The 20,517-nt window shown below is 37.4% G+C and overlaps 3 protein-coding genes across 6 annotated transcripts; 1 reads left to right on the top strand and 2 right to left on the bottom strand.

Annotated features, from left to right (window-relative positions):
* Positions 1-881: 881 nt before the first annotated feature.
* Positions 882-5,326, top strand: LOC142530013 (hexosyltransferase GAUT11-like). Of its 3 annotated transcripts, none has more exons than XM_075635766.1 (3): positions 882-1,143; positions 1,307-1,475; positions 3,739-5,326. In XM_075635766.1, exons 2-3 carry the CDS (start codon positions 1,320-1,322, stop codon positions 5,158-5,160), a joined length of 1,578 nt encoding a protein of 525 aa, XP_075491881.1. In that variant the 5' UTR covers positions 882-1,143; positions 1,307-1,319; the 3' UTR covers positions 5,161-5,326. The 3 variants fall into 3 exon arrangements, with proteins under 3 accessions (XP_075491881.1, XP_075491880.1, XP_075491882.1); XM_075635767.1 differs by lacking the exons at positions 882-1,143; positions 1,307-1,475 and adding exons at positions 1,674-1,818; positions 1,912-1,998; XM_075635765.1 differs by having other exon boundaries at positions 883-1,475.
* Positions 5,327-5,982: 656 nt separating this feature from the next.
* On the bottom strand, positions 5,983-7,474 carry LOC142528990 (large ribosomal subunit protein eL42). 2 transcript variants are annotated; one of them, XM_075634325.1, is made up of 4 exons: positions 7,335-7,474; positions 6,534-6,713; positions 6,233-6,307; positions 5,983-6,165 (listed from the first exon to the last, which is right to left on the bottom strand). In XM_075634325.1, the coding sequence occupies exons 1-4, from the start codon at positions 7,335-7,337 to the stop codon at positions 6,106-6,108; spliced, it is 318 nt and encodes a 105-aa protein (XP_075490440.1). In that variant the 5' UTR covers positions 7,338-7,474; the 3' UTR covers positions 5,983-6,105. The 2 variants fall into 2 exon arrangements, with proteins under 2 accessions (XP_075490440.1, XP_075490439.1); XM_075634324.1 differs by lacking the exon at positions 7,335-7,474 and adding an exon at positions 7,250-7,282.
* Positions 7,475-8,244: 770 nt separating this feature from the next.
* LOC142529783 (transcription initiation factor TFIID subunit 11b-like) lies at positions 8,245-11,188 on the bottom strand. The gene is made up of 5 exons (XM_075635421.1): positions 10,997-11,188; positions 9,444-9,763; positions 9,180-9,267; positions 8,915-9,014; positions 8,245-8,627 (listed from the first exon to the last, which is right to left on the bottom strand). The coding sequence occupies exons 1-5, from the start codon at positions 11,027-11,029 to the stop codon at positions 8,569-8,571; spliced, it is 600 nt and encodes a 199-aa protein (XP_075491536.1). The 5' UTR covers positions 11,030-11,188; the 3' UTR covers positions 8,245-8,568.
* Between the last annotated feature and the right edge of the window lie 9,329 nt (positions 11,189-20,517).

The raw sequence follows: 20,517 nt of genomic DNA, 5'->3' as shown, positions 1-20,517 counted from the left end.
CATGCAACATTAATCAAAATTTTGTAATTATTCGTCAAAATTAAATAAATATCGGTCATATTTGTCAAATCTATGGATTCATGTGTAAGAAAAATGGTCGACCCAAAAGCAACCTTGATCGACCCAGAAGCAACATGGGTCGACCCAGCAACCTGGTCGACCCAAAAATCACCATGGTCGACCCAGAATCAACCCAGAAATCACCCTGGTCGACCAAAAAACTGACCAACAACAAAATTCCATCATAAATACTTAAATCGAAATTAAAAAGATCAATACAATGCCATTAAAAGATCAATACAATGTCCAATCAAATACAAAAACAAACACTGAGTCAACCCAAACTTGATCGATGTTTGGTAGACCAAAATTTTGGGTAGAATCTACCCAAGCAATATTTTGCTTGGGTCGACCAAATGTTGGGTATACCAAATTTTGGTCTAATTTGGTCTGCCCAAAATGGTCTACCCAAAGTTTGGTCTTTTTCTTGGATCGACCAAGCTTTGGTCTGTCCAAACAAAAGCAAAATTTTGCTTGGGTCAACCAAGACCCAGGTCTACCAAAATTTGGTCGATTTTTTTTTCTTCAAGTGAGTCGAAGAAATAGAAGCAATAAATCGAAATAATCGTTTATATTATCATATTTTTGTCAACCATTTGTCCGATTGAGTTTGCTTAGATTGGACGGATCTGCGTTGAGAATTGCCGGGAAGGGAAATACGATTGGAAAAGAAATGAAAAGAGGTTGACGGAAAAAAAATCTAGTTTGGAATCGACTGAATGAGATGGATGAAATTAATATTAAAAGTTTAAGTTAACTGATATATTTACACTTAAACCGTGAGACATATATGTAAAGATGGAGACCCTTTTCCCTAAATTTCCCGCGCATGTTCATGTCACACTCGCAGCTTCCTCCTCTGCCAAAAAACTGACATTTTCTGCTTGATTATGAATTTTCTTGATATAAAAGCCAATATATACTGTCCTCCTTAATCATCCCCGCATTCGACACCGTTTATGCAACGCATGTGAGTCACGGGGCTTCTCTAGATATTCGTTTCTCACATTTCAATCGAGCAGACGCTTGAAGGCAACCAGATTTATGTTCTGCCGCCTATCATGATCGAGACTCGTGCATGAGGTTTTCTTCGATTTCTTGATTCTGATATCGAATTGATAAAGGGTTTTTTTCAAGAATATTGACTTGAAGGTGAAGGATAAGTCTTCGCCTTTTTGTTGTTGGTTTGATTCAATATGATTGATGGGCTGTCTTGTTTTCTTGATGCGGCACTGAATTGTGGAAGATTCCGGTGAAGGATGAGGCGGCGGGCTGCCAGCTATCGCCGCCCTATTCGGATTAGGCTGTCATGGTGGATCTGGGCACTTCTGTTGACCTTTTTGTTTGCTGGTTTTCTTTTGTTCATTGTTCAGCATAACCATGGTGATGAAAATCACTTGGAACAGCCGGTTCTGGTAAGATTGGTCTAAAAATGCAATTTCCATGATAATTATTATGGGTCTTATTGTTTCTGGTTTTGTTATTTGGATTGTATGATTTGTATAGTTATTCTCCGAGTCCATAGAGTGCTTTAGCCTATTGATGTTTGATGTTGCATCCTTTTTATGATCCTCTATGTCGAATTCTTAATAATTAATGCGGTTTTAGACAAAGTGATTACTAGGACGAGCTTTGCGAGAATCAAGACTTGTTATCTGTAGATCTGGGAAGACTGTTTTATCTGTGGATTCCATGGAGGCAGAATCCTTAAGAGAGCTGTGATTTTTGGTTGAATTAATAATAGTCAATTAAGGGAAGGTATTGTTATTTTCTAGACTGGAAAAGTAGGTTTTCAAATTATTTACAAGAGTATTCTAGTCTCATTCACCTTATAAATAACTTTCAATGCAGCTTGTGTGCATACGAACCATTGTCGTCGGTGTAGCCAGGAATTTGGATCAGTCCCCTTTGCTATGTTAGATCGATCTCTCATTAATGGTTAGTTTTGTGGTGGTTAACATTGAGGCCAAAAATCATTTGTTAGGTTAATGGAGCGTAGTACTTTTAGGCAAGATTTCACTGAATATGGAGTTGAAAGGGTTGATTGGATACAAGTACACTTAGCCAACTAGCAAGAAACATCTTAAGTAAGAGGAACTAAATTAGTGCACATTTTTGCAGCTTAAGAATACACATTCTTATGTGACATAAGAAGCCAGTTTATTTGGTTTCTATTTGGTACCTGAATATGGCTAGAATTATGCACATTTGCATCTCTAGGACAAGTAGGGAAGAGAGCATTCCACACCTTATTTGTTATCTTGTTCAGCATGAATAAAATACTGCCTTATTTCTCCTGTAACGACACATCATTATATTATCATATTCTTATCACTTTTATGCTTCATGTGAGTATTTTTTGTTGGTCCTATTGTTGCAAGCCCTTAATGTGTTCTGTATGAAATTTGGACCTTTCTCAAGAAAAAGTTTTTTTGGCCTCCAAATAGAGCCTGAACCAGCCACTGAGTTTGCATATTTAACATATATATTTCCGAATTTGAGTCTCCATTATTAGGAAGAGAGCATTCTGTGATTCGTTTGATTACACTGGATGTCTTGATTCACGAACAAAAGCAGCAACAACACATCAATTCGAGGCAAGGAAGATCCTTTCTCCGCAAGACGAAATTGCCCGTATATAGTGCTATACGTTGCAGGCAATCGTCCCCAAGATACAACGACTTCAAGTCAAAAGATTGCAGCACTACAACCTCTCGAACGCAGCGAACAATATATGCAACAACTTTCAAGTATTTCGAAATAAAGAATGCAACAATATGTGAAGAAAGAGAGCTTGCGAAAATTCAGCGGCCTTGGAAAATGGTTGGAGGGATTATTTATAGACGATCATCGGTTGCGTTGAAGAGACACGTTTCTTCAGACTGGATGCTTAGAAGAGACACAATTCTAGTCAAGGGATACATTGGTTGGGCCAAAAACAGCCAAGAACAGATGCCATCATAGCCAAGGGACGCGCATTTTTCCAGAACCAGCGCTGCGCGCGCGCAAGGTACTGTCTTTGCGCGCCGTGCGCACATGCAAGGTGCGCGCGCCCGCGGGCCCTGTTCTGGCCGATGGCCGAGATACAGTAACATGCGCGCATCCGCGCGGGATGTGGCACACCTGCGCGCGTAGCTCTGTCCAAGTGCATCCCTTTGTGCGCAGTAGTGCGTGATGTGTGCTTCTCACAATATTTTCCAAATAAATTTGGTCCAAAAAGATTAATACTTGTCAAAGACCGCACCGCACAGGGCCGAGCCGAGCGCGCGCGCATGTGTCACACCAAGACACAGCTTATTAGCGTCTTCTCCCTTCTAAAAACTTCTGGTACCCCTTGAGGCCCAAACCCCTAACTCAAACTTAGAGTTTATAAGGAAGACTTCATTTGGCTATTTTCTCCATGTGGGACAACTCCCACTCCCTTTTCTATTCAACAACTCTTCGTTATTCATTTATCCAAAACATTCAACATGCTTGCGTACCATATCATTTATCGGGTCAAACTTGCAGGCTGAACCATTAATTTAATATTTTTTGTACTTCAAAATCAAAAATACGGTTATGCTTGAATTGGACGCCTCTTGTTCTTTGCTTGTTTTACTTGTTTTTCAGAAATCAAATTGCACTGTTTATGATTTAAAGACTAGTGAGTTAATAAATACACACCTTGTTTTTCAGGAGACAAATACTGTGAGTGGCCGCATGTTTCATAAGAATCGAAATTTTACCGAAGAAATGTCAAGTTCTAGATCATATGCCAGACAATTGGCAGAGCAAATGACCCTTGCCAAAGCTTATGTTATTATCGCAAAGGAGCATAATGACCTTCGTCTTGCTTGGGAGCTTAGTTCAAAAATAAGAAGTTGCCAATCTGTGCTCTCCGAGGCTGCAAAGAGAGATGAGCCTGTATCTCTAGAGGAAGCCGAACCAATCATCAAAAGTTTATCTTCCATCTTTTTTAAAGCACAGGATGCCCATTACGATATTGCAACTACGATAACGGCAATGAAGTCTGATATTCAAGTCCTTGAAGAATATGCAAGTGCCGTGACTGTTCAGAGCTCAGTGTATGGACAACTGGCAGTCGAATCGCTACCCAAGAATATTCATTGCATTGAGATTAAACTCACTGCCGATTGGCTTCAGAGCAAGTCTATGCAGGTTCTTGCAGAGGAGAGCAAGAACTCGCCACGACTGACAGACATAAATCTTTACCACTTCTGTATATTTTCAGACAATCTGATGGCCGTTTCAGTCGTTGTCAATTCTACTGTTTCTAATGCCGAACATCCAAGACAACTTGTTTTTCATATTGTCACAAATGGAGTAACATATGGGGCGATTCAGGCTTGGTTCCTCAGTAATGATTTCAAAGGTGCTGCCATAGAAGTTCAGTCTCTCGAAGATTTCACTTGGTTGAATGCATCATATTCTCCTGTAGTAAAACAAATTTGTGATGCTGCTAGTCTTGAGCTGAAGTTTCATAGTCCAAAGAACCAGTCTTTACTGAACAACCTTCGGTTCTACATCCCAGAGATTTTTCCTCAGTTGGAGAAGGTGGTTTTCCTTGAAGATGACATTGTTGTTCAGAAGGATTTGGTACCTCTGTTTTCAATAGATTTACACGGAAATGTAAATGGGGCGGTTGAAACTTGTCTCGAAGCTTTTCACCGATTCTTTGACTACCTAAATTTTTCAAACCCATTGATCAGCACGAAATTCGATCCTCAAGCATGTGGATGGGCATTTGGCATGAACGTTTTCGATTTGATTTCTTGGAGAAAGGCGAATGTGACTTCAAGATACCATTATTGGCAAGAAGAAAATGCTGACAACTCACTCTGGAAGCTTGGCACTCTTCCTCCTGGCCTTTTAGTTTTCTATGGAATGACAGAACGACTTGACCGGCGATGGCACGTATTAGGATTGGGACATGACATGAATATTGATAACCGTTTGATCGAGACTGCTGCTGTGATTCACTTTAATGGCTACATTAAACCTTGGCTAAAGTGGAGTATAGACAGGTACAGGCCACTTTGGGAACAGTATCTGTATCAGGATCATCCCTATATCCGGGATTGTGCCACAAGTTCATGATGATCTTTTAAGTTTGATGTGCATTGGTTAATTTTTCTGAAATGCGATGGCATCAGTGTAAAGTTAGAGCTGAAATTTTTGACATTTATGCACAGGTTTTACCTTCACACATCCCATTTGAGGGAAATTTTCACATGATGGAAAGAAATTTTGCGGAGAATCACAATTGCTGCATTAATTTTTTTGGCATTGTCCCAATTTTTTCATGACAATCACATGTAGTTGGATCCATTTTTATTTGCATGATTCACGTAGGTTATTTTATTAAACTATTTTCATTTCTTACTTTTTCGTATTCTCATAGATAAAATGAAAATTGAATTCATTCCAAAGTTAGTTCGGCTTGTCTGAAAGTTTGCCAAAAATGATCGCTCGACATGGGTTTGCAAATTCATATTTGACCGATCCGATTAGGTTTGCCCTGACCAAGAAAATATATTCTAAATTTATATTTTATGTATAATTTAAATTGTTATCTACTAAATCTCTATACGACTGCCACACATCATGGATGTCATCTCTATGTTTTTCCTTCTGTCACCATCTTCAGTTCCTATTCTCACATTGAGCATAAACTAGTTGAAGTGAAGATTGAGGCAATTCATTACAGGTAAGTTCTTACGACATTAATCTTATTTATTCCTAGTTACTCAAACCAACCCGAGATCCTATTTGAAACGAATGAAACTCATCACTAACATGAAAGGAGGACTGCAACTGTTAGGCTTCCTCATTTAATTAGCTTCACCCAAGTGAAAACTGAGAAGAGAACATATTTGAATCAAATTTATCAAAAACTAAATCTTTTACCAAAGCAAAAACTAAAAGTTACTCGGCGAGTCATATTCCATTAATGATTAAGCCAAAAACAGCAAAAAGGACATTGCAACAATAATTACGAAGATAAAAGCAAAACCAAAGAGTCTCAAGTCCCATTTCACAGCATTAAAAGAGAGAAGTTCCTTTCCCCTTCTTATCTCCACCAATCTCAAAATGCTTGCACCTCTGCAAAGTTAACTGCCGATGAGTATACATGACAAACAAAAGTGAGAGCAAATAACAAGAAAATAACCTTAATCGGATGCTGCGAAACATGTTTGCAACCCTGGCATTGTAGCCTCAGCACAATCTTCTTAGTTGTTTTTGCCTGGATGGAAAAGATAATAAACCAGTCACAAAAAAATGACACTTAAGAAAGATATCAACCAGTAGAACTCCAAATTAATCAAATTGGTTCATATCCTAAAAACAATAGTTATCATGACTCAATGTACTTTTATAAATATTTGGTTATCACAAGCTATGTTGGTAATATGGTCTTGTTTCCATTGTAAACAATATCTTAATGATAATATATAGTGAGCATGTTTCACCTTCTTGTGGAAGACAGGCTTGGTCTGGCCACCATAACCTGACTGCTTACGATCATATCTGCGCTTACCTTGAACAGCCAAGCTATCTTTTCCCTTTTTGTACTGGGTAACCTTGTGCAAGGTGTGCTTTTTGCACTCCTTTGACTTACAGAAAGTCTTCTTAGTCTTAGGAACGTTCACCTGCATATGGCAAATTACAAGTAAATAATACACATAATCAAGAAACAAACAAATTTGGCAAAACACAGTACACTGAAAGTAAATCAGTGAAACAAATAAAATTCAAATCAATAAAGTCATAATCAAAAAACCAAGCCTCCGAGATAGGAACCAGAGACATCCTTATTCATTTAACTAGATAAAAATGAACAAGATGTAGAAAATCCAAAGTTTTTTCCACAAAATGACCTGCCGGAACATGACCCATCTTTCAATTCATGATTCCAGATAGCAACAACCAAATATTTCTAATAAAATCAAGCCAGAGACGTCTAAAAAAACAACTGAATGAATAAAAGTTAAGAAATATATAATACTGAGTAGGTAAAACCCACAGCTACAACAATTTATTCCATTTCAGGCCTGCTAAAAAACACTACCGATCAGATCGACTCAAGCTAAATCACCAACCAGCAATACTATACAAATGAATACCAAAGCTACTTACTACTTACGGTACATTAAACTTCGTGGATTTAAAAATAAAATTCACATACATGTAAATCAACACGCATCCACCGATTAATCATTCCATTTACAAAATAATAAGCATAGCAAAGGAAGCTAAAATGATAAAGCTACCATGACCGGCGGCGGAGAAAGGGAGGCAGGATAGAGGGTTCGGGTTTATGTTTAATGCCGTCTACAAACCCTAGCTTGAGTATTACAGGACAGCCCACATTGCAAAGAACTATAACAGGCTTTTGGTCCTTTATCTTTTTTATTTATAACATTTGAGTCCCTTCATTAAGAAAATTACGAATTTCATCCTAAATAACTTTGTTAAAAAAATTGAGATGCTTTGTTAAAAAATAAAAATAAAACATTAAGTGCGGTAGAATATCATTTTAGTTCAATAATTTTTTTCTTGTACTTAGGGAGAAGATCTCGATTTTCAAAATAGATATCGTATTTTGTGAGACAGATCTCTCGTTTGGGTCATCCATGAAAAAGTATTACTTTTTATGCTAAGAGTATTACTTTTTATTATGAATATCGGTAGAATTGACTCGTCTCACAGATAAAATTTCGTGAGACTGTATCACAAGAAACATACTCCTATCAACTAAGTATTAGTTCAATATTATATTAGTAGATTGATTACTTATCGAATTTTAAAATAAGAGATATGATGCAAGAATAAAATTGTGGTTTAATCATTTGAAATCGAAATTATGTTATATATGTACACAAATGCCTCTGGATACCAAATTAATCATTTAAAATTGAAATCACGTTGTATGCATGTCTGCCTCTAGACACCAAACTTATCACAAACAAGCAATAACATTCTCTTTTTAGATCAAACAAGAATATAGGGTGATTATTTGGAGATTTAGGATTGATCTATGATGAATATTTTTTGAAAGGTAGATGCAACTTTCAAAATCACCTTCATAATTACTGTCTAAAATTCGACCAACTTCTAACTGTCAATCTTGTTCAACAATCTTTTCTTTTAAATGTAAAATCTAAAAAATTTACAACTGTGCCAGAAAAATAAATCAGATTATACAAAACACAGACTTCTCATGACAAGTTTTCTAGTCCCTTCAAAATAAGTGGACTTGTGATTAAGAAGCATAAGGAATTACCAGAAGTGAAAATTATGCTTGTGCTACAGAACACCAAACGAACATATATATAGATGCAAAATCTTGAGCTTTCATGCCCGATAAGAAATTTCACTGACGAGAAAATTGAAATTTAAAACGCTGTTTAGCGCAATGTACTTTCAAGATTCTGTCATCGGAAAAGCCTTGGAACTGATCTTTTTGGGATTTTGCCCTCCAGCTTTAATCTTCTATATGCTTCTCTAATGTGGCATGGCCTGATCGGTCCAGGTCTCTTGTCTCTCTGACATTACCATTCTTGCTGCAATTCAATTGCGCTTCAGTGCAACTTACAAGATAAATATTAGCGTTACATACACATTACTACAATAACAATGTACATTTTAGCTTTTAATTTCCCAAGGATGAGAAATAATTTGCAGGAGATTGAAAAAGAACCGAGGGGTATTAAGATTAACTTGGTATAGAAGCATCATGTATGATTTGAATCTTCAATTAGAAAATGGGCACAATGAGAGGGATCCATGGCGACGATAAAGCTCCGGAATATTTCTATATCTTATATGGATAAGTGCAAGTTAAACATACCTGTTTCAATAAGCTCCCCAACAAACATTTTTGCTATTCCAGATACAACAATAGTCATGGGTACTGAAATTTTTGCACTTCCAGTTAAGCTTGTTAGCAGCTGCAAAATATGGACAAAAATGGTGCGCCACTAAAGAAATGAAACAAGAAGTTGGACACTTATTTCGAACACACCAACAGCACAACTAAAGACCCCTCAGTCCTCGTAACTGTTTTGCGATACAAGTATTGGCTTGGATGGAAATAAGAAAAAGTTGATTCTTACCCGTTTCATATTAGATTTCTGAAATCCAGATCTTCTAAATGACTCGTACCGACTCATTTGCTCATCCGTAAACTTAGCTAAAAGAGCCCTAGAATGTCGGATGAAATTAAAAACAAGACAAGGAACGAAGTAATGCAAATAGTACATGTTATAAATAACAAACAATCAGCCAATTGAACCACTTGCAAGTTGCAATTAACTAACCCATCAAAAAGCATCACTACAGAAAGGATATGACAAAAAAAAAAGAATAATTCAACTCACTGCATCTTAGCCACTTTATCAGGATCGCCGCTAGATGGCAGCTTTCCGAGCTCAACGTCCATGTTCTCTTCTTCCTCATCATCATCGTCTTCCTTAGGTTTTCCAACTGGACCGGCAGTGCCTATGGCTACTGTTACAGCTGAAGATGTTGACGCGTGTGAGGTATGAATATTAGCACTGGCATTAACATCTCCACGAATGTGACCCAATGAAGTTTGTGATTCATTCTCATCAAGACCAACAGGGGAATCTGGTGGTGATTCCTCTGGTTCCTCAAAAGCAATCTCAAATGGATCCTTTGATTTGTTCATGTCGGTGGCCTGTAAATGCCATCAACGGATATTCAAAATCAGGATGTAAGCAGTTTATGAAGTGCGAGATGCAATTACTATGATGTCAATTACATGATGATATTAAGGAATACGGAACATAAACATCACTTCACTTTTACACAATGTGGTACCTAAAACCAATGTTGTAAAAGGCGACCGCCTCCCTTTTACACAATGTGGTACCTAAAACCAATGTTGTAAAAGGCGGGGAGGCGGTCACGCCAGTTACCGCCTCAGCTTCCTAGACGGTTGATTTTTTTTAGCAATTTTTAATAAGTAATTACATATAATCATGCAATATAGTTACAAAAAATTATCATTTTTTATGTAATATATATAATTAAATGATGTTTATGCATAAAAAACGTCATACAATATAATAAAATCTAGACAAAGTTCAAATAAATATATAAATACAAACTAACAAGGTAATTAATGTGGTGCTGGCGGCGGCGGGTGGTGGAGGACAGTCGCAACCAAAAATAAATGTCAAAGAGAGTGAAAGATGTTTAATTATATCTAATGTTTTTTAAATTAATTGAATTTGACTAGTTGCTAAAATTATTTGACTTTGGCAGTTGCTAAGATTTTAAAATCATTTACCTCATCGACCGCCTCCGCTGCCCGCTCGCCCGTCTGATAGCCTTGGACTGTCTATAGAGGCCGTCTTAGACAAAGGTGGAGCGGTCAAGGCTCAACCGGGTCGACCACCATTTAGAGTACGGTCTAAAACAACACCTCTGTATCAATATTAGAAGGTCGCCTATAAATATGTCTTGACTATATCCTGAGTTTTACATTACTCAATATGCTCAGAAGTTTAAAACTAATAATAATAAAATTATTCCATGAAATTCAAAACACAGAGAAAGTAAAGCGAGAGGGGTGAAATGAACTTCTCAAACACAGCCAATTTATAAAAGGGCGAAGAAAAACAAAAAAACTGACCACGTTAATTGATAAAGTCAGTTGAATGAGATCGAAAGTAATATGAAGAACAGAAAACACGTCAAAGTTAAGCAAAATATATCATTTAAGCAACTTGTCGAACACCTAGGGTGCAATATAAAAGTGTCCATGGCAATTACAAAAAACATTTAAATTGAATCCTTCCAATAGATGCAATAGACACCGAGCATTAAGCAAAAACCATTTAACTTGAATTACTACGGTGATAAAGCAAAAAAGACCATTAGAACACGAAGTATGAGAGAGAATAACCAACAGTTGAGTTGCATATCGGGCTAACAGCATCAACGAAGAATTCGTTGAATCAAGGTCGGCAGCAATCCGCCGATGATCAAAGGCGTGGACGGTGGTAGCAGGCGACGGAGCAATGGAAGGTTAAATAATCAAGATTGGGGTTTGGGCAATTTGAGGCTAGGCAGTATTTTGTGCACCCACGGTTCCTAATAAGTTTTACAGTGCGTTTAACAACTAGGATTCGATGGAATTTGGAATTGGATTTGGAATTTGCATTTAGAAATTTAAGTATTTGAAATTTCATTTAGTGTTTGGTTTAAAATTTAAAAATAGTATTTACAAATCCATTTCTTGTTTGGAAGAAAAAAAGATTCGAATTTAGAATTTTAAAATTTTACTACGTTACCCTTAGAAATCATATAAACATAAATAACACAAAGAAGTTTAGAAATTGATAATTTTTCTCTATTATTTGTGTTTGTAAATTCAAAAATTAATTATTATTTATTTATCATAGTGTACATAAAATAATAATTAAAAAATCATCAAACAACTTCAAACTTTAAAATAAAATTAATTATTAAACTTAAAAAGATGCTTTGGTAGTTACTAGTAATTTTTATTATATTAATCAGTAAATAACACACGAAACTTATAAAATTTAAACGAAATCTTTCAACTTCTAAAAAAAGTTAAAAGGAAAATGAATAACTTTGACCAAATTTTATTTTTAAAAATATTAGGTTTTTTGTGAGACGGTCTCACGAATTTTTATCTGACGTATCAATCCTACCGATATTCACAATAACAAGTAATATTCTTAGCATAAAAAATAATAATTTTTCATGGATGACTCAAACAAGAGATATGAAACGTCTACTCATTTTAAAAAGTGCGGAAATATATATTTTTTTAAAAACGATCTCATTTTGAAAATAACCATTTAATTAAATCGCATGCATGCACTCCTACTTAAAAACGCCATTTAAAAATCATAACGAGTAATACCAATAAAATATACTGGAGTAAAGACGAGTAAAATCCTAACATCAACTATGAAATAAAACAGCGTATAAAATCATCGTATCCTCTCCAAACATAAAATCATAGTGTGCGGAAAAATCATAGGTACTCGGGTCGTGTCGCCCACCAGGTCCTGACTCAGAGTCCAGCACCTCCAGTCTCCTCGACATCGAACTCACCTGCATCACACACGCCTAGTGAGTCTAAAGACTCAACACACATGTAGCAGTAATAACAAGTACATATACGTAGCACACAACAGTGAAAATATCATACTCAACATAACTTTCATGAACTTAAAAGCGTAACGTAAACGTGTCGTATAAAATCATGTCATCTCATGTCATCATGTACGTGTCAAAACAGCTCATCAAATCAGCATAAAATTAAACATTTTCTTTTAATTGAATTCAGTTAATTAGTTGTGACTTTCGTATCAGCTCTATCGATGAATCTATCTATAAAACCGTGGTACCCGGCGGCAGGGGACATCAGCGACAGCATTACCCGCCCACTGAGCCCGGGCCTCAGCTCATCATATCTCATGTCATCGTATACATATACATCGTCAGTCACAACCAATTCCCATCCTTCAAAAATATCATCATTTTCATCACTTGATAAAAAGATGCATATACGTAAGTTTTTCTTTAAACCAAGCATGCGACATATTTATCATATTTGCTTAAAAATCGTAAATATAATGAATAAACATTTAAAATATCATAAATTTGTGCTCAGGGCGCTGCCAAGACCAAAATCTCACCCCGGGTGCAAAATGACCATTTTGCCCCTGGAAACCCGAAATTTATCGTTTCAACCCTGAACTTCTAAAATTTACCCGAAGCTTACTAATCACCTTAAAATCTCCCAAAACATTTTTATAAGTTTGCCTAGACGTAAATTAAGCCAAAATCACAACTTAATCGATTCGTTTTAAAACTTGGACCGATGTCCCGGTTTTAACCCGAATCGACTCGAAACTGAACCAAATTCTTCCCAACTTTCCACCATGTCTTATAAACACTTAATAGACCCTAAACAAATGTCAATAAGCTGCTAATCCACGGCTGCAATTTCCAGAACCTAACTTCATCTCTCGGTCCTATCTCATTATGCCACCTCACATGCACATATCCCTCAAAAGCTCTCGCCTCAAGCTCCCCCGTCGTTCCAGCCACATACCAGCCTACCAAGGACCTACACCAGACCCTAAGGAGCGTATTAGAACCGAGCCACCAGCCCCATGCAGTCTACAACACAGCACCGAACGAAATCTCTCAAAACCACTCTACCCGAGTTTCCCTCCTCGTGTGCATGTGGCCGATGGTTCAGGTGGTTCCAACGGTGGCTTGGCCTTCCTGGGCCGTGACTCCGACCCACCAGGGTCTGGTCCAGGCCTCGGTTCAACCTATGCCCCGCCTATACCACTCCACACACGAGCCACAACCCCACGCGAGCCCAACCCGATTCTCCGATCTATCCACTCCCAGCAATCACAATCGGTGTTGCTCCCTCAAACCCATACCGACACCATTCTCAGCCTCTTAGCATCACCTCACAGCAACCCCTTGCACAGATTACCGAAGATGCGAGTGACAAACAAAAGAATACACGGACACTTGAGAAAATCGTAAACCATGCATACCCACGCCTGGATCGGAAGTTTCACACACAGATAAACATATAAAAGCATGTATATAACGTGTATGATGCATAAAAGATAATACAATGCGTGCCTGTTGTGTTTAAGATGCACCAATGCTCGAAGGAACCGAAGTGTAGGAGGTGCTTAAGTTTGAATGTCCAAATTCCTTAGCTGCTGCTTACACGAAGAGGGTTGCTGATTGGAGGCGTGAGCGGCTGAGTGGAGGTGGAAATGATAGGTTTAGAGTTAATGATACTTAATTATATAGATAACAATGGATAGTGGGCATTATGAAAGGAGGGGAACGTGAGGGGCATTCATCGGTTGTGGAGGGTTATAGGAGGTTAAGGGTTTATTATATAATAATTAGATAGCTAATCAATTAATTAATGGATCCTAGTATTATAATTAAGGGTTTACTAGCTTAAAAGTAGGCATAGTAAATCTAACCGCACTCCTGAAATTTTTTTTTTGATTTAGATCCTATCATGCATGAATTATGCATAAAATGCATAAAAAAATAATTAAACACATAATTTAAAATAAAATCTTAGATTGCATGCAGTCAGTTACGTGAATTAAATTTCTGGACCTTACAAGATATGTCTCACAAAATACGATCCGTGAGACCGTCTCACACAAGTTTTTTTTTCCTGGATGACCCAAATAAGATATATGTCTCACAAAATATGACCCGTGAAACCATCTCACGTAAATTTTGTTTTTTAAAAATATCACGTCTATGTATACTAGAAAGTCGTTTTTAAAAATTTTAAAATATTTAATTAAAGTTATTTTGTTAACTATTTCATAAAAAAACTATATAATTGAAACATACTAATTGCATAGTTATCTCAACTCGATTGTACTCGAAACTCGAGCCAAATATTAGAAGAAAGTAAAATATAAATTTTTTTATTTCTCATACCATATATCATATGATAATTTAGATGTCACGTTCGTATACATTGTAGTCGTTTTTTGTTGATAAAATTTTCTGAAATCAAGTAGGAAATTTTATTTTATTTTCATAGTTTACAATTAATTTAAGTAATGATGATTTTTTACTAATATTTATTTATATAAATAGTTAGCGTGATTACAGTAATCATAAAAATAATTATTGAAATTTGAAAAACAAAAAATTATTTTGTTTGAGTAGGGTGATATATTTTATTTTAGAATAGGTCTCTCGTGAGACTGTCTCACGAATCTTTATCTGTGAGACGGGTCAACCCTACCGATATTCACAATAAAAAGTAATACTCTTAGCATAAAAAGTAATATTTTTTCATAGATGACCCAAATAAAATATATGTCTCACAAAATACGACCCGTGAGACCGTCTCACACAAATTTTTACCAACATTTTAAAAGTTACGTATTTTATAATATGTCGTGAATGAGGTGATTTGGTCATGGTCGATGTTCATACCAAGCGACCAAAATAAATGTTGAATATCCTAAATTAGATAAAGATGAGCATTTGAATTATTAGATAAATATTCATCTATTGTTTTTGTGGGGACCCGGACGCTAATCAAGTTCATAATCGTCATTGGGACCATTTAATCAATTATAATAAACAGGGTCTAAATTTTTTTTTTTTTTAAATGCGGAACGTAATGGAAATCATACTAGTATACATATCAATATAAAATAAGGTACAAGTCCTGTACAGCATACATTCAATACAACTAAGGTTCAACAACTAACTATCAAGTGTTCAACCCTATCTACAGCAACATCAAAGTCCGTGGTCTCCACTCTAATCATGATCTCTCGTCATCTCCTCGACCCTGATCCTGTCCCACCTGTTGTCATGCACACATACAAACACGACAACAGCCGGATAATTCCTGTGAGAATATAATCCCAGTATAAATCAACGAACATGCAATCATATCATCAATATAAAGCATGTAGCAGATATCAGATATATATCAAAATCTGAAACATAATTAATGTCAAACTATCAATCATACTCGTGACTCCACGACTCAGACTAGACTCAATCATAGTCTAGGGTTCCCGGTTTCCAGATGTTGGTATTCCTATATCCACCAACAGTAATAGAAGAAACTCCGATTCTATCCACGTCGATATAACCAAACATCCGGTGTCTTGACCTATCCGTCACAGACTGTGGCACTATCGCCAATACACTATCTTGTGATATCGTGCAATGTGCCCGTGGCGATCCCACCACTATCAGGCACTTCTGTCACAAGATCACTCGTCTAATACTCATCTAATACATGCTTCCTATAAATCAATAGAACAGCATATAAAATCAAATCAATGCATATAACAACAATAAGTATGTGATTTAGGGAAACCCAAGTATATCCTACTTGAGTCGATCTCCCAATACCACATTGACTTATACCTTTCGTTTGTAGTCCCGGTCTGAAACAATATCAGTTCTGAACTCAAGACTATCTCTGTAAATCTGAAATGACATATCGAGAATAATAATATCAACATTCCATTCCCAATACAATACGGAATCTGATTAATCTGAATTTAATTCAAATCATCGGCATAACGGCACAATCTCAATATCCCCGTAAATACCATATCAACAAATATCAATTACAAATCATAACCCATATCCGATACAATCTGTAATCAATCAATAATCCAAATCTGTCCGGTTTTCAATCAATATAATCAGAAAATCATAACAACTCCATAATCAGTCTGTTCTTCAATCCGATTTCGATTCTATGATGTGTAGTATTCCCAGAACACATAATAATGATCAAATAATAATTTCTCCAATATCATAATTTCAAATGATAACAGAACTCAATAAAACTTACGTCTAGTTGTAGCTGTCGATGAGAGGAGTACGGTACCGTGGTCGGATTAAAATTCTGATAGACGGATTTGGAATAATCAAAATTCTACGGGATGAAGAAGCTTTGAAAATTTTCCAGAGAATGCGCTCGGTTCTCGCTGAAGGTGCTAAGGAATTGACAAAAGTAATATCAAATTGCATGTGTGACAAGTGTCCCACTCCAATTTCCATATTTGCATTTTAGTCCCTCAACTTTTCACTATTTGCAATTTGGTCCTCACAACCCTTTTTAATTCAATTTCAATCCTAATTAATTACAAAAACCATGGAATCTAATTCAACATTCCAAAATTCATAAATTAAATAATCTCGTATTAAAATGATATAATCTTGGGCCTTACAATTCTCCCACTCTGAGACATGATTTCGTCCTCGAAATCTCAAGCAATCATATCACAGGCAATCAAATCAGAAATATCAGAAACTGAAATAGGAAACTCACATCAGTGGAATAACTCTGGGAATTCCTGTCTCATATCTGATTCAGTCTCCCAAGTAGCTTCTTCAATGCCATGACGAGTCCACTGGACTTTCACAAGTGGGATGGTCTTCGTTCTGAGTTGCTTTTCTTTACGATCAATAATCTGAACCGGTTTCTCAATATAACTCAGAGACTCATCAAGCTCAGCCTCGTCTGGCTGGATAATATGGGAATCATCGGGGAGATATTTCCGTAACATAGATATATGAAAGACATCATGTATTCCAGATAGAAAAGGCGGAAGGGCAAGTCGATAGGCACGATCTCCTATCTTCTCAAGAATCTCATACGGCCCAACGTATCGTGGAGATAACTTTCCTTTCTTGCCAAATCTGACAACTCCTCTGAAAGGTGAAATTTTTAAAAATACTCGATCTCCTGCCTCAAATACCAACGGTCTACGTCGAACATTGGCATATTTGGCTTGTCTGTCTTGAGCTGTCTTCATCCTTTCTTGAATCAGTTTCACTTTCTCTGTCATATCTCTGATCATATCAGGTCCAATCTCAGGAACCTCAGAGATATCATCCCAATACAGAGGAAATCGACACTTCTTTCCGTACAATGCTTCGAAAGGAGCCATCTCAATACTCGTCTGATAGCTATTGTTGTACGAAAACTCACAAAGAGGCAATGCATCTTGCCAATTAGTGCTAAAATCAAGCACTACAGCTCTCAGCATATCTTCCAATGTCTGAATTGTCCGCTCTGACTGTCCGTCAGTCTTTGGATGATATGCGGTACTCAGATGTAACTTCGTACCTAGAGCCTGCTGCAAACTCTACTAGAAGTGCGAAGTGAACCGAGGATCACGGTCTGATACAATCGACTTCGGCACTCCGTGCAGTCTAACCACTTCTCTGACATAGATCTCAGCCATCTGATCATATCTATAGGTCATCTTGTATGGAATAAAACATGCGGATTTGGTCAATCGATCAATCACCACCCAAATCGCATCACAACCTCGGGAGGAACGTGGCAACTGTGTCACAAAATCCATGGAAATGTGATCCCATTTCCATTCAGGAATCGACAAACTCTGCAACAATCCTCCTTGTTTCTTTCTTTCAGCCTTCACCTGTTGGCAATTCAGACACTTAGATACAAATTCAGTAACATCAGATTTCATTTGCTTCCACCAAAACTGTGTCTTTAAGTCATTATACATCTTTCTGCCACCAGGATGGATACTGAATCGATTGTTGTGCGCTTCCGTCAATATCTGCTGTTTCAACTCTGAAACATTCGTCACGACAAGACGATTATTCACATACAGTACATCCTCACGTACCTGAAACTCTGATTGATGACCTGATCTAACTATCTCAATCGATTTCTGAACTTTCTGATCAACTTTCTGAGCCCTTTTAATCTTCAAAATTAGCTCTGGTTCAGCTTGAATAGCATATAATCTCAACGGTCTACAATCTGTCTCAAATACCAATCCAGACAAACAACAGTCTTCAATCAAATTTGAAACACCTATTGTCGATAAGGATAAAGCACATACCTTTTGACTCAATGCATCAGCTGCTGCATTGGACTTCCGCGGATAGTATTTGATTTCATAATCAAAGTCTTTCAGTAAATCCAGCCATCTTCGTTGTCTCATATTCAGTTCTGATTGTGAAAACAGATATTTAAAACTTTTGTGATCAGAATAAATATCAAACTTCTCACCATAGAGGTAATGTCGCCATATTTTCAGTGCGAATACAATGGCTGCCGATTCAAAATCATGAATTGGGTAGCGAGTCTCGGGTGACTTCAACTATCTCGAAGCATAGGCAACGACATGGCCTCGCTGCATCAACACACAAACCAAACCTTTATGAGAAGCATCACAATATACAAAAAAATCACCAGTACCTGACGGAATAGTCAACACCGGAGCACTGGTCAACCTCTTCTTCAATTCCAGAAAACTGGATTCACAGTCTTCAGACCAAAGAAACGGTGCATTCTTCTGAGTCAACTGTGTAATCGGCTTGGCAATACTGGAAAAATCTTTGATGAATCGACGATAATATCCTGCCAAACCCATGAAACTGCGAATCTCGGGCACTGATGTCGGTCTCGGCCAAGAAATCACTGCCTCAATCTTACTGGGATCAACAGAAATACCGTCTTCGGATATAATGTGACCCAAAAGTACTACATGTTTCAACCAAAACTCGCATTTCGACAGTTTAGCATATAACTTCTCAGCCCTCAAAATTCGCAACACGGTTCTCAAATGCTCAGCATGTTCCATCATATTCTTTGAATAAATCAATATATCATCAATGAATATGATTACAAACTCATCAAGATATCTTTGAAAGACACGGTTCATCAACCCCATAAATACAGCCAGTGCATTCGTCAAACCAAATGGCATGACAATAAATTCATAGTGTCCATACCTGGTTCTTAATGCTGTCTTCGAGATATCAGAATCCCTGACTCTCAGCTGATGATATCCAGATCTCAGATCGATCTTGAATAAATAGAAGAACCTGGCAACTGGTCAAACAAATCATCTATACGGGGCAATGGATACTTATTCTTTACCGTTGTTTTGTTCAGTTGCCGGTAATTAATGCAGAGTCTCATTGAACCGTCTTTCTTCCTCACAAACAACACGGGAGCACCCCAAGGAGATACACTCGGTCGGATGCATCCCTTGGCCAATAAATCCTCCAACTGATCCTTCAACTCTTTCAGTTCAATCGGTGCCATTCTGTACGGAGCTCTAGAAATCGGAACTGTACTTGGCATCAACTCAATGCTGAAGTCTATCTCTCGAATCGGAGGCAATCCAGGAATCTCGTCTGGGAAGACATCAGCAAACTCACACACCACTGGCAAGTCCGCCAATGATGGACTCGACTTCAGTAAATCAACTGAATATACAAGGAATCCTTCCGCTCCTTTCTGCAATAATCGAGTCATAGATAATACGGATATCAAAGGAATTCTGGCTCGAGAACCCTTACCGTAAAATTTCCACTCCTCAGTCATCTCAGGTCTGAATCTCACAATCTTGTGGAAACAATCAACTGTAGCTCTGTACTTGGTCAACATATCAATTCCAATAATACAGTCAAAATCAGACAACCCAAGCACAATACAGTCTAACTCAATCTCATGCCCGTCATATCGTAGTATACAAGATTTACCAGACTTCACTGATATCAAACCTGTCCCCAACGGAGAAGAGACAGACACTACAACAGACAATGACTCAATAGGCAAGACATGACTCATTGCAAATCGCTCAGATATAAATGTATGCGATGCACCAGTATCAATCAATACATATGCAGGATAACCAGAAATAAAACAGTTACCTGCAACAACATCGTCAGGTGCATCCTGAGCCTGCTCCTCTGTCAAAGCAAATACCCGGGCCTGCTGTCTAGGAGGCTGGCTCACTGTCTGGCTACCTCCTGGGCTTTGCTGTGACTGAGATGGTGCTGGCTGGAATGAATGCACAGCGGCTGATCGTCTGTCAGACTGTGCTGCTGATCCAGATGATT

This window comes from Primulina tabacum, chromosome 16, assembly GCF_025594145.1.
Source record: "Primulina tabacum isolate GXHZ01 chromosome 16, ASM2559414v2, whole genome shotgun sequence".
NCBI classification, from domain to species: domain Eukaryota; kingdom Viridiplantae; phylum Streptophyta; class Magnoliopsida; order Lamiales; family Gesneriaceae; genus Primulina; species Primulina tabacum.
Note: the sequence above shows the minus strand (reverse complement) of the source record. Positions and strands in the feature narration are given on the sequence as shown.